Below are 14,241 nucleotides of genomic sequence, written 5' to 3'. Positions count from 1 at the left end.
AATCAGTGAGTTACTGAATCAGTGAGTCAGTGCGTCAGTGTGGAGGATGAATAAACTGGCAGAGATAGCTCATAAACACAATCAGACAACTGGAGGAGGAGGAGGAGGACGAGGAGGAAGAGGAGGAGGAGAAGAGAAACCCACAGAAGAACAGACTGATGAAGTTTATTTCTCTTATTCATGTTGTTTAGCTTGTCTCTACAGATACTAACTTAGGGAGTGAATTTTTCATTCAAAATATTCCATTCACTGCACTATTATGTAATAATATCCTGCAATTTATTTTGTTAACTTCAACAATCTACTTGTCTCACAGTTTACTGATTTGTTTATCTGATAGTTTATTATACATTGACTCACTTAAAAACAAGTAGATGTGATAAGAAATATTGCATCATTATCTAGTGATGAGGCATCTAGGAGGCATGTTGGTGAACAGCATATCAGTCAGCAGTATCAAAAAGTCCAACGTAACATTTAAAAATAAAATGAAAGTACACATAATTAGGCAAACACCATGAATGTCTTCATAATTATCACCATCTCTCTGCATTAGGCACTGGGTAAACGGAAGTACATGTCATCTGCTAGCACATACTGCTACCTGCTGGCTGTCCTTTGCTACTACAATACAAACAAAAATGGGCACATGTCATAGGATGCATAGTAAATAGCAGGCAGCAGCTAGAGGAAAAGAGCAGCGATACTAAAATAGACATGTTTAAATAGTCTTTGGTGTTTGGCTTTCACTTTGGATTTATAAATTAGAGTTAATATCTGTTCTTTAACTGTCTACAGAGACATTTTCTATATTGATTATGGCTTGTCAGATGATTCCCTGCTTACCTACTTTACTGTAACCTGCATTTGTCTAGTAAAATGAATGGAATCAAAAACGCCCTTCAGCACATTTTCTCGTTAACTGACCGACTAAGACGTGGTCATGTTTTGCTGATTGATTAGTGCAGTAAATATTTGAGAACTACATTCTTTATTTTCTCTTTAAAGTGAGGCCTTGATTATATTCCCTGATAGTTAAATCCTGTTAACGAGTTAATAAGCATTTCTGCTTTTCTTCGTCTCACAGGACTATAACCTGATCAATGTATCCATTAATACATTCAGTTTATGATGACACACACACACACACACACACACACACACACACACACACACACACACACACACACACACACACACACACACACACACACACACACACACACACACACACTTCCTGCTTCTGTAATTGAGGACTGATTGTATATGAAACACTTATTAATATGTAAAGAGTAATGCTTCCTTGAAAACCTGGAGTTAAACTAACCAGTATTTTCACTGAAAAAAAAAAAAAACAAGAACATTTTTAAAGCTAAATCTAATTTGTGTGTCAGAAATACGCCTCTTCTCCACAGCAGACATTTGGACTAGTCATAGGAAAAGTGTTACCAATCACAATAATGATGGCCAACACAATTGTGTATTAACTCTGGGCTTTGACTCCTGTAACGTGTCAACATGTCCTGAGTGGAATAGTCCACCGTATTGAGAAAGTTTGATTATCAATTAGTTTTCTGATTACATTATTGATTAATTGACGTTATTTTACAACCCTGTAAATGTTCCAATTCAGTTAAATTCTAGTTGTATTCTTACTGGTTGTTATGTTTATATATTTTATATATTATTTTATTTCATTCTAAAATGGAACAACGACACCCAATTCATGGATAAATAAAGTTCTTCTGATCCTGCTTTCAATAATTCCCTGATAATAGAAAATATAATGACTACCCCTGGTAGCTGTCTCTCATGGCTATTTCTCCTCTCTCAGCGTTGCTTGCCGGGACTGTGATAATGTGAAGCAACAGTCTAATAAAGTGCAGTCAGCAGCTGCTGTGGCCCCTGGAGAAGTCGGGCCACACCTGCAGCAGCTGCTCCGGCTTAAATCCGTTCACAATGACCAGTTTGGCAAAAGTGCACCTGTCGTACTCCAGCTGTCCGATTTCAAACAGGTTCCTGAGGGTCAGGCTGCGGGAGTACACAGGCCGGACCTCCAGCACACGCAGACACAGCCCCACGTACACGTCCTCCAGCGGGATCATCCTGACATACCTGGAGGCCCAGGAGATACTGGGGGCCAGGTCTGCGGAGAACACATACCCAGCTCCAGATACATACGGGGGGAAGCTGTCATCTGGGTACAGCTCTTCTGAAACATGCCACTTGCTGTTCCTGTCCCTTCTGGGTCGGCCGTCACTGATCAATGAGCCCGTTATGAAGCGCTGCCTGGGGGAGCCCCTCAGCCTCTTCATGAGGAGGAACACATTCACAAAGATGTCAGCGTCCACTTTCATAGCGTAGGAGGCGTTTGGGCAGTGGGTGGAAAGCCAGTGCATCATCATCATGGTCTTGATGGTCAGATTGTGGTAACTGTCCTGGAAGTCCATCTGGATGATGTCAGCATGTCTCCTGCTCTCCTCCTCCAGATTGGCCTGGGTGCTGGAGCCCCGCCCCCGCTCAGGAAGCCCTACATAGAACAGAGTGAAGCTGTCCCGGCCTGGAGCAGGAGCCCCCCATGTTGATCTGACGGCTTGCCTCGCCACAGCCTCCCCAGGGGCCACTGGGACCATGAGAAGCAGGAAGGGGCTTCTGTGTCGGCATACCGCGGGCTCATTGAGGTGGTAGCGATAAGTCTCAGGGGAGAGGAGGCGGTACTCCTCCGCTGGAAGGGCGCTTGGAATCCGCGGAGCTTTACTCGGTGTTGAGAAAAAGACGTGAGCAGACAGAACAAGCAGTGCTAAAGCGGTGAGGAACTTCAATAACCTCCATAAACAACTTCTCCTCATGGCCCCGAAGTGTCTGTGCACTCTCTAGTCCTGCCGCCACGCCCAATAAAAAACGTTCTACAGAATATCACGGAACTCCTGTGACAGGAGCTCCCAGCAGGCCAGCCCATCAGAACCCGGAAATATGCCTGCCAAAGAGGGCGGGCGCGTGACCATGCGCATGACACCCATGGTGATATCCCTTCGAAGGAACGCGAACCCAAGCCGAGCAGCAACACAGCCCATATCGAGTCAGACGGCAGAACTTACTGCCATTTATAATAATAATAATAACAACAATAACAATAACAATAACAATAGTAATAATAATATAGTTGTATTATGTACCTAAAAACCAAAGTATTAACACTACTTCCAAATGAATGTAGTAGCTATAGGGTGACATAAGGTGGCTATAGGTCTATAGGACTATTTATTTTCCTCAATAAAAAAAAAGGTACATTTTCGCAATTAGGGACATTTTGAACACTTATTATACACACAAACATATTGTTCATCTAGATTTCCTTATTAAAAAAATCATCAAGTAAATCTATAAAGTGGAATTTGAGTGGACACGAACAAACAAAACGCCCGGGAACATCTTCCTTTTAAACAAACAGTTTTATTGTAATACAGAGAAACACCTGTTGTTCACCCAGTTATAAACAAACAAAACAATAAAAACCATTTAATTTACACAGGCATTCTTTAGAAGGTCAGTGGTTTAGTATGCTGCTGTAGCATGGGAAGGGGGGGGGGGGGTCGCTCTTCAAACATTATTATCAACAACATAAGCATAGACCTTGCTTTGTCCAATAAAATTCAATTAGAATTGGCCGTTTTATATGTTTTGAGCATCAACATATTGTGTTAACAACACATATACCTAGTACTGTATTCACATTTTCCCAAAAGAAATAAAAAATATCATCACGCATTTTATCATATACTGAATAACAGGTCCTGCCTCGGATCATAAGAGAAACTAAAGGAATATAAACACATGAGCTTTTCTTTTCTCTGTTCCTTACAACACTGTGGCTGTAGCATGATGCCTTCAGGTGCTTTAATATGAATGGAAACATTGCCATCCATGTTGACATGGGATGAGGCGGGGTAAATACTTTTCCATACTAATGTTTTTTCTCTTTTAATTTCCATCTTTATCACATCATATCAGGGGCATCAGACTGGTGGGGGTGGGTGGAATGAGTATACAGCCGTGGATACTGGGAGGGGGCGTAGACAATGGTTATGTACAGGGTCCAGAGTTTTGTGCGACACCCCTGTATCAGATGTAGCGGGAGATGGGGGAACCAGGGGAGGATAAAGTGACACTGAGACGAGTTACGCACGAGACAAACAAATGGCAGGTTAGATGGAGGTATCTGACATCTGAGCAGTGCCATCGCAGGAATATCCCTTTGTTCTAAATGTTTAAATCAGATGGATACGTGTGGCTACTGTACAAGGAATAGAATTTCATAATGTCATAATCCAGGAGAATTATCACATTATTATCGGTTTTATCAAAGAAGCCCTGAACCTAGACCTTGTTGTATCAAAACCAGCCTGTCCTTTGTGGGGAACTGGTTTGAATGACTGTACATACTAAACATACTGTAATGCGCAAGTAGCACAGTGGCCTCCCCACAAACGCTGCAACACAAGAGAAAGGATCATAATCAGGTGAGATGGAGCTGTTTTTCTCTCTTTGGTGCGTGAGAAGAATCTGTGAGGGCTTGATTTAAGTCCAGTTTGTAACATGCACATCGACTCCCGCACTGGCAGCATTTCCACGACCGTTTTACTGGGAGGCGGGGGTTTAAGCAGTGGAGGCTGATCTGTGAGCGCAGGTGTGTTGTGTTGTTTTGTGTGGAGGCAGCAGGGCTCTTGGCAGTGGCTTTGGTTGCTGCAGGGTGTGTGTTTGTGTGTGGTTCATGGGGAGTCCAGACAGAGTAGCAGTGTTGGTGTCGGTGGATCCTCTATGATCGTTTCCTCCTTCCCTCCAGGTTCCTGAAGTTGGACGGCCTGATCTTCATCTCGGCAAACTCGATCGAGTGCTCATGGCCCTTCCAGTGGAACCAGTTCACCCCCTGGGGACGGATAAAAAAGGTCAGACACAATAGAAATTGAAGAAGCTGTTTCCTGTCACAACTACCCCAAACGAAACCCTGTCGTAACCGCCACCCGAAACCCGCCTCACTACATAATGTCGGGCTGGGCCAGCCAAAAACACTAATTTTTCTCAGATTTGTCCTTGATGAGATAAAGTTATTCAGTTGGATCAGTGAGATCGTCAGAGCCTGCTCCAGGACCCTCGGAATGACTCCTCATGGAAGACCAGTGAACTCATTAGGGAGCACTTCATTACATCTGACCCGTGTACAGGAGTCCTGGACCACAGCATCTCAAAGATCCACGCAGCACCCCCAGGGAGCCCGCAGTGACTGTACCTTGCTGTGACTGTTGTCTCCATATCGTCCCATGAGGTTGACACGGTGGCAGTTCTTATACCAGAACGCTCCCTTATAGGACAGGGCACAGTTGGTGACAGCAATGTCGTTGTCATGGTCGTAGGTGGAGAATGGCCGGCCGTGGTGATAAGTCATGGAGTCCCCTGCGCAGAGAGCAACAGACACAGTTATGTTGGAGATGAAAAGACTTACACTGGCAACAGATGCACATGAGATGCAGAGTTACATTATATTCTATGTATTGGAATATATTTTATTGCCTGATGACGAAGTAAGAAAATGTTATAGAAATTCTTATTCTATTTACACGTATATCGACTCCTGCATTTACTTGTTCACTTAAACATTCTCTGCAACATTTATCTTATTGTATTATTTATCTCTGACATATACAGCCGTGGAAAAAATCAAGAGACCAATCCAATTTTTTCTTGAATCTTTATCTCTACATTAATGGCAGCCATTGCATTTTCCACAGAAAATTCTCAGTAATTTAAAGGATACAATACAAAAAATAATAATAGTACTTTAACTCAAAGACATATATAAAAAGTAAAACTGGAGAAACCGATAATGCATGCACTGGACCCTTATTTACTTTTTTGAAATGTTGCGCTTTTTTATTGTTTTATATCTTATATATATATATATATATATATTATGTTGTATTGTTGGAGTAGCCTGGGACCTCAAAATGTCATTGCCATATCTACACTGTAGCTGCTGTCCATACGACAATAGAGCCTTTGAATCTTTAAATCTTAGGAGTGCTAAACGATAAAAAATGATGAAAATAATAAATTAAATAGTGAAAATTATTTTAGAAAGAACGCTTTAAGGAAGGGGTTGCCTTATAAATATTATTTCATTTAAATAATAAGAAATTCTAAGTAAATGTGATACAAATAATATAAACATTTACTAAATTGTAGTTTGATTTGAAAAAGATAAACCCTATAATATATAAGAAAAAATATAATATGTACTAAGGTAACAGCATACGACATGTACATACTTTGGCTTCAGTTTGCATTTCATTTTGTTACACACTAAAGGGAGTCCGTCAGCAAACATTACCGCTGGGAATTATCATTTACTGAGCAGTATGTATGTCTGTCAAACAGTTAACTATGAAAAGAAGAGTACATTTCCTCCCAGTGGATTTTACATTTGAAGGGAGTGTAACATATTTGATTAACGGATGAGTTTTCAGAGGCAGTGATTTAATCTCACTGGGTAAAATGTACCTTTAATACCATAAACACACACACTTTATTTTCACACAGTCCCACAAACAAACACCGTACTGTTGCCACAAGTATTCTCTAGAGCACGGATTATGGATAAATCAACCTTTGTAAATGTAACTAAGATTTGATAATAAAAAAAACAATGAGGAAAATTATTATTTAATTCCTGATACTTTATATAGAGTGGTGCAGTGAAGACACATTTTTTGTTGGCCGAATCGGAAGCCAGAATGGCAAGCGCTCCTTCGACAAAAAGCAACAGGATTTCCCTACTTCTTTTTGTATATTACTTTAAATATGTTCTGTGGCAAACACACGTTCATGATGATTACAAGTGTTGTTCAGCAGGGTAATCTTCACATATTAACACCACTTTGTGATGTTTGAAGTGTAAATTAATTTGGTAGAAATTCAAATCTATTGTAATGCTATAAACAAGCTACATCACAGTAGCTTGGCATCAGTACGTAAAGGTGGCTAATGATGGCTAAATAGTCTAATTTAGTCACTTGTACAGGCATTCTTTATGACACATAGGAGCTCCCGTCATTCACAAAGGGGTATGTACTGACATATTTTATGTTATAGCACAAAATGTGAACATCTCTTCAGCTTGTGTTAACCTCAGATCTTATTTCAGGCTTCTAACCACAAACAAAGGAACAGGAAGTGGTAAAATGCTATGTTTTTTCCAAGTTTTAAGACTTATTAATGCACCAGTCTTAACATATTGTTGTTTTAACATATTCCTGCCTTCAGAGGAACTACTGTGTTTGGTTCAGCAGAATAACAGTGCTTTACCTGCTGTTCCACTGTATCCTCCTACGTGGACCTTGTAGCGGCTCCGAGGTTCAGAGATAGAGAACTTGTCGTACTGAGCGTAGGCCGTCTCTCCCTTATCTCTCAGGTCCACTCGCAGCTCGTACGGGCCTCCAGCCGTGATCTTATGCAGGTTAGACAGGCCTAAGTGAGAGAGGACATTATAATACTGACTCACAGAAAAATAACAATGCAGGGATGGCTTTGATAAGATACCTAAGAGTGTCTATTGATGAGATTTATTTATTGATCCCATATTGGGATCTTGTTTTGTTCTAGTATCTAGCAGCATGTAAAAGCCATTACATATGTCTTAAGAATATAATAAAATAAACATTAACACTTAATATATCAACAGAAAGTTAATACCCAGAATATCCATTTGTAACTAAATGTAAAATATACAGTACATAAATATAGGATACATACATTATACAAATGTGCATTTTTTTTAAGCTACATTTAAAAATTAAATGAGGTAGATTTTGAGTACAAACAAGGAAAAATATGAAGCTATGTATTCAATAAAATTAAATAATAAATAACACTGCTTTCAATTAAGTGAATCAACTATGTAAAGAATATTTAATCTCATCTCAATCTTTGTTGAAATTACCCAGCCAGAATTCATCATTCATGTCTCCGAAGCCCGCTGTGTAATTCTTCCAGTTGCGGAAAAACTCCAGTTTACCGCTCTGTCTGCGGAGGAAAACCTGAAAGAGGAAAACAGCACCAGTTAAGACAAAACACTGTAAATCGTGTTTTGTTTTGGTGAGGCGCCTTTTATGATTTATGAGGTGCATGAAGGCTAAGAACATTATTATTGAAGCCTACGATGGCCACCCCCATGCTCTATGTCTAATAATTGCTAACTTTAACTGGGCCAAATTGAAGCCTTAGATCCTGATACAGGATAGCAAGACATTGGACTTGTTTTTTCTAGCTTAAAGGAAATCAGCATATTTACTCTAGCCTTGAGCTTTCTGGGTCTTAAGGGTTCAAGCTACAGTATATTCATTTTATTTTCTGTTGATTTGGTAGATAAAACTAACTGTAACCCTAACATCAATATATGATGACCGTATAAAACTGTTATTGCTAGCAAATGGATTAGCAAACGGATGCCTTTTAACACAAACATGTAAAACCTTAACCTAGTCTCTTTCTGTCAAACCACCTCCCTGTTTCTTTGTCTGTTACTTTTTTTGCAGACCTTTGCATTACCTACAGTACACTTCTGCACACGTGTCCTGGACGCATTCCGTCACACTGACCACTTCTTGACCTTCACCAAAGTTCCCCATCAAGCGATAGGAGTGTTACTACTATACTTTTCCCAATCGTCACCTCGTACCCCGTTAGCTTCAGACAATGTGAAGAATAATTAACCTGAACCTAAAATTGGCCTTTTTATTCGACCTTTCACAAACACACTCACACATACACACACTCAGAGAATGAGGGGGAGAGAGGGGCCTGTATACGGACATGCGTAACAGCCTTAGCAGCCAAGCTCACTACTCTCTTCCTCATGAACGCACACAAACATTCTGATGTAAACACTGTTCTGACAGTGTACACACCTTAACATTACATTATATTATTATACTGTATTATTCTGAGTATTATCCTAAATACATATTATTCACTATTATTTTCAAATAAATAGCATTTCTCCAAGGAAAAGTATACTCCACCATTACCTATGACATTACACACAGTGAAATGACCCATTGGTAATATAGAAATATTGATTTGTGTAGCTATAAATATAGCTATAAATATGAACACAAATTGGACATATGATACTGTTAGCCAGTGACTTACGATCCATCCGCCTCCATCAGTCCCCATGTCGCAGTACACCTGCAGGGGCTGACTCTCATCTCCACCCAGGTAGATGGTGTACAGGTCTGAGGAGGTGTCACCATTCAGCAGGGCCTGGGAGCAGTCCCGGGGGTATCTGTACAGCACGCCAGCTACACACAAACACACACAACAGGATGATGGAATAATCAACCGAGTGGACTCAGCACAATCTAATACAGCTGTATTAGGTTAGTTGAAAGCAATAATATTAAGTTCAAACAAATGTATTAGGTTCAACTTAATATTATTGGTTTCACCTAACCTAATACTGTTATGTGAAATCTGTTGACATAATACATTTAATTAAAGTCAACGTTTCAGTTTTTGTCAGTGCATGTTGTTATTTGTTGTTAGTTTTATGGAAATTCAAACAATGTGCTTTAGGCAGCATTCAAACACCTGTAGACCAGCGAGGACTTTATGTGGTCAGGATTGGTAGCTGTAGGCACCTATTCCCCACCTAGGACAACCTTTTCTTCTAGCTATATCTGACATTCCAACAGGGTAGACGATATATGAGGTATTTCCCTAAATAACTGAAAAAGCGGAGGGGCTCTTCACTAAAAAGCTGGTCCACCTTAAGTGAGCCTTGGCTAAAGTTGTTGCTAACTTTAAGCTAACCCCCAGATCAGCAGATAGGACTGTGCTTGGGTACTGATTGTATTTAATATTCCATTCACTACACTATTATGTATATAATATCCTGCTCTATATTTTGTTAACTTCAGTAGTGCTTACTTGTCTAACAGTTTACTGATTATTTATGTACATAGTCAATTGTATATATATATATATATATATATATATATAGTTGTATATATATAAAGCCAGGTTAATTTTTAGTTTTATTTCTATTTATGCTTTTATGTTCATACTTTAGAATTGTTTATTTCTTATTCTAATTTTATTTTCTACTATGTGCATTGACTTGTATTGTATTATGCTGCTGCAACACAAAAATGTCCCAGTCTGGGATCAGTAAAGTAATTCTTATCTTATCTTAAAAGAAAATCCCCCAATGCTTAGTCCCAGCAGGAAGTCAATTACACAAAACTTTGGCATAAACACTGACACAGCATCTCCAAAGGCCTAGTTCAGTTTAATAGAAAGAGTTTGTCGGAATTTTTGACCCCCAAAATAATTACTTTTGATTTGTAAACTCTGATATACAGAGCCCAAACATATAAAGTGAACCACTCAGGTCAGAGGACTTTCTAATGAGGGTCGACATTACTAACGATATACCAATGTCTGAGAAAGGCTGCTTCCCTGCTGCAAAAAGTGGGGTTTTAAGAGCTTAATTGCTCTTCCACTTCATTACTTAGTATTAGAAATACAACGTTTGAAATGTGTTTTTAATAGAGCTGTGCAGTGCGTGCATGGGTTCACTCACTGGTGGTGAAGACAGTGGTGATGATTCGGCTTCTCTTTGGTCCAGCAATGGCCTGCAGCTTGACAGAGTACTGTGTGGACGCGCTGAGCTGAGCCATGTTATAGGACACCGCAGTGGGACTCAAGACGACCTCCTAAAGGAGCAAACACGGTGAAACAGTTAGTTCCCCAACACAATTAGGACACTGGGTGCAGTCCAGGATGAATGAAGTCGAGGCGTGCACTCACACGGATGGTGCCGTCCGCAGACTCAAAGCTCAGGATGTATCCGGTGATGTCAGCGCGCGGCGGCTTCCAGCTCAGCAGGCCGCTCTCTGTCTGGATGTTACTGGCTGCCAGGTCCTGAGGGGCGTCCACATCTAAAGACACAACGCTTAATTTCTTACTGTCCATTTCTCGGTCAGCTCATAGAGAACCTTTTGGACAGAGGCTTAAAACGCCCCCAAATAATTTCCTTAAGGAGAAAGGTTTGTTTTGTTTTTTTTAAAGAAAGAAAAGAAGCCCCAGAAAGAAACTCAATTAACAACAGAAATGGGCATAATAAAAGTGATAAAAGTGAAATAATATTAAGTTTAAAACATTAGGTTCAACTTAACATTTTTGCTTTCAACACATTTGCATTTTTATATTTACATCGTTTTTGAAACTGCATTCCTCCTAATGAAAGTGTTTCGGGCCGTTGTACCACGTTTGCACCTGTCAGCTGCAGTATTTTTGTGATTTTACTAATTTTTCTAATTCAGAATTAGAATCAGAAGTCCTATTTTTTGCAAAGGTAGTGCAGATAAAAGGCAAAAACATAATAGAGTAGACTAACATATTAAATAAACAGCCATGTCACACATAAATACAATAACAAATATATAAATATAACAATAAGTATGGAAGTAGCACCCAGTAATAACATTAATACACTGTAAAAGTAAATTGTACATTGCATATAAATTCCAGTTTAATTGATATAGTTCTACATCACTGCAGTCATCATGCACTTTTGTTTGAGGTTAAATTGCAGTTTTGATCTACAATGAAAAGTCTACTGGATGTACTTGGAAATGATTTGATTTAAAGCAGCAGGCTCACCCGTGGTGAACTCTGTGGTGGTGGCTGCACTCTTGGACAGGTCCCTCACAGCGTAAACCTTCACTGTGTAGTGAGTGGCTGGAGTCAGGGAGGACATCTCAAACTCCACCACGTTTCCTGACACACGCTCCATCACTGGAGGCACTGCAAACAGAGAGACAGATTGTAATGTGTGTCTCTGACAGAACCTTTTATTGATAGAAATGAATGATGAAGTTTCAACAGCTCTATTTAATTAAGGGTGATTTTATGTGTGTACTCTGCAATAAACTCGTCAAAGAGGTGTCCTTGGGTTTTAAAGGAGGACATGTTCATTTCAGGTTCATATTTGCAATATTGCCGCTACTGGGACATGTCTCCATGCTTTAATGTTCAAAAAGCTCTTTATTTTTCTCATACTGCCTGTGCTGCAGCACCTCTTTTCACCCTCTGTCTGAAACCACAGCCCAGTCTGCTCTGATTGGTCAGCCGCATAGAGATTTCCAGCCCACAAAGTAGGCTTTATACAGTTTAAGTTATACATGCTCAGTCATGACATTACTGACCCATGAGTCTGTCACCAAATAATAAACCCATGATCATGTCAATGTTCACCGCCTGAGCCGTCACATTGCACCTTGTGACTAGCCACAAAGAGATGATATCCCAACTGCATTGATTTACTCTTTTTTGGGGATTTAAAGCTCCCATAATACTATAATTTCTACAGAAATATAACAGTAAAGTATAATGGTTATCTTTATAATCACAGATAGTACCCATAGGTGTTTAGTCTGCATGTCATAGATGCATGTGTGCATCAGGTACCTGAGTCAGCGCTGTAGGTGATGACGTAGCCGTCTACTGTAGCGATGGCAGGCTGCCAGAGCAGCAGAGCCTCAGAGTCTGTGATATTGACTGCATTCAGACCACGGGGCTTATCCAGAGCTGTCATACACACAAACACACACACACACACACACACACACACACACACACACACACACACACACACACACACACACACACACACACACACACACACACACACACACACACATTTTTTTGTTAATTAGAGCATCTGACAAATATCTGTTTTTTAATATATTTAAATACAGGGTTGGGAAGGTTATTTTGCAAATATATTGCATTACAATTACGCATTACCCATGTATAAATACAGCTCTGGAAAAAATTAAGAGACCATTCCCAATTGTTATTAAATCTTTATCTCTATATGTATGTCAGCCATTCCAGTGAATTCCAACACAGAGAAATGTTGTCAGTAGTTTATAGAATAAAAAAAACATTTAACTCAAAGACATACCTATAAATAGTAAAACCAGAGAAACTGATAACACTGCAGTGGTCTCTTGATTTTTCCAGAGCTGAATGTAATCATTAACTGTATGTATGTATCACAATATAAAAGTAAAGTGATGTTACTTTTGGATTATCTCAAGATACAAGACAAAAATAACTATTTATACTGTAAGATTACTTTTTACTTAAGTATTTTATGTCAGACAATATAAAAATGCAACATTAGAAAAGAAGGAATAAAGATGTTCTGTTAAAAAAATATGCCCTCTGCTCAGTTTTTTGAAAAGGAAAACATTTATTGTATTCATGCAGTAGTCCATAAGAAGAAAAGCACCACACATAACCACATAGGGTTAGGGTATATATCTAACCCGTTATATGTATTCCGTTACTACCCAGGAGGGTTTCCATGTCAGTCTTACCTGTGGTGACGCTGTCCGATCCAGGCTCACTCTCCCTTTGACCCTTCACGGCGACCACAGTGACCTCGTATGTGACCCCGGGTGTCAGGTTGGGCAGCACAGTGTAAGCTTCAGAGCCTTCCACTGTAAGCGTCTTAGCATTTCCTGCAAGTCCAAACACAGGTCGTCAAACATCAGAAGCCTGCCTCCACCTTCACATTTCACAGCCTGATGGCCTCAGCTTTTTGCACTCATGTAGAGAGGAGGATAAATGTATTCCAACTAGTTTTCTAGTGTCTCTTTTAATATCGTAATATAAAAAATATGGAATGTAAACATTATTATGAATATTCCCAATAATTGTTTTGTTTGTATGCCTTGAGTGCTTTCATCAGTTACTATGATTAAATTAGCAGTGTTGGGAGGGTTACTTAAAAAATATATTCCGTTATGATAACAAGTTGCATGTAAATAAATGTGACCAGTAACCTAATCTGAGTATCAAAATATAAAAGTAATGTAGCATGATTACTTTCCGTTACTTTTACATTACCTCAAAATCGAACACAACGCAAATAAATATCAATGAAATGTTTTTTACTTAAGTGTATTATGTAAAACAACAGAACAATGTAACCTTAGAAAAGAAGAAATCAAATATTTAGTATCAAAAATGTGTCCTCTGCTCAAAAAACATGAACATATTTATAGGAAATCAAATGCTCTATTTAGTTTTTTTTAGACATGTTTAGTAACATTTTTATCCTGCTAATAATCCCCCATTTATAAAAACGTACCAATAATCAGATTACCTGTT

The 14,241-nt window shown here is 39.3% G+C and overlaps 2 protein-coding genes across 4 annotated transcripts in view; both read right to left on the bottom strand.

The window, feature by feature from the left end:
* Window positions 1-149: 149 nt before the first annotated feature.
* On the bottom strand, window positions 150-2,965 carry b3galt8 (beta-1,3-galactosyltransferase 8). The gene has a single exon (XM_063896693.1). It carries the CDS (start codon window positions 2,847-2,849, stop codon window positions 1,887-1,889), a length of 963 nt encoding a protein of 320 aa, XP_063752763.1. The 5' UTR covers window positions 2,850-2,965; the 3' UTR covers window positions 150-1,886.
* Window positions 2,966-3,481: 516 nt separating this feature from the next.
* tncb (tenascin Cb) overlaps window positions 3,482-14,241 on the bottom strand; it is a 49,834-nt gene continuing 39,074 nt past the window's right edge. For all 3 annotated transcript variants that reach the window (XM_063896687.1, XM_063896688.1, XM_063896689.1), the window contains 10 exons: window positions 13,446-13,589; window positions 12,529-12,648; window positions 11,722-11,865; window positions 10,867-10,997; window positions 10,640-10,772; window positions 9,205-9,356; window positions 7,994-8,090; window positions 7,360-7,521; window positions 5,288-5,451; window positions 3,482-4,927 (listed from right to left, as the gene is read on the bottom strand). In XM_063896687.1, the coding sequence (XP_063752757.1) occupies window positions 4,817-4,927; window positions 5,288-5,451; window positions 7,360-7,521; window positions 7,994-8,090; window positions 9,205-9,356; window positions 10,640-10,772; window positions 10,867-10,997; window positions 11,722-11,865; window positions 12,529-12,648; window positions 13,446-13,589 (1,358 nt within the window). In that variant the 3' untranslated portion in view covers window positions 3,482-4,816. The remainder of the gene's footprint in view (window positions 4,928-5,287; window positions 5,452-7,359; window positions 7,522-7,993; window positions 8,091-9,204; window positions 9,357-10,639; window positions 10,773-10,866; window positions 10,998-11,721; window positions 11,866-12,528; window positions 12,649-13,445; window positions 13,590-14,241) is intronic.

This window comes from Eleginops maclovinus, chromosome 12 (genome assembly GCF_036324505.1).
Source record: "Eleginops maclovinus isolate JMC-PN-2008 ecotype Puerto Natales chromosome 12, JC_Emac_rtc_rv5, whole genome shotgun sequence".
Taxonomy (NCBI): domain Eukaryota; kingdom Metazoa; phylum Chordata; class Actinopteri; order Perciformes; family Eleginopidae; genus Eleginops; species Eleginops maclovinus.
The sequence above is the reverse complement of the archived record's forward strand: the minus strand, read 5'-3'. Positions and strand labels throughout refer to the sequence as shown.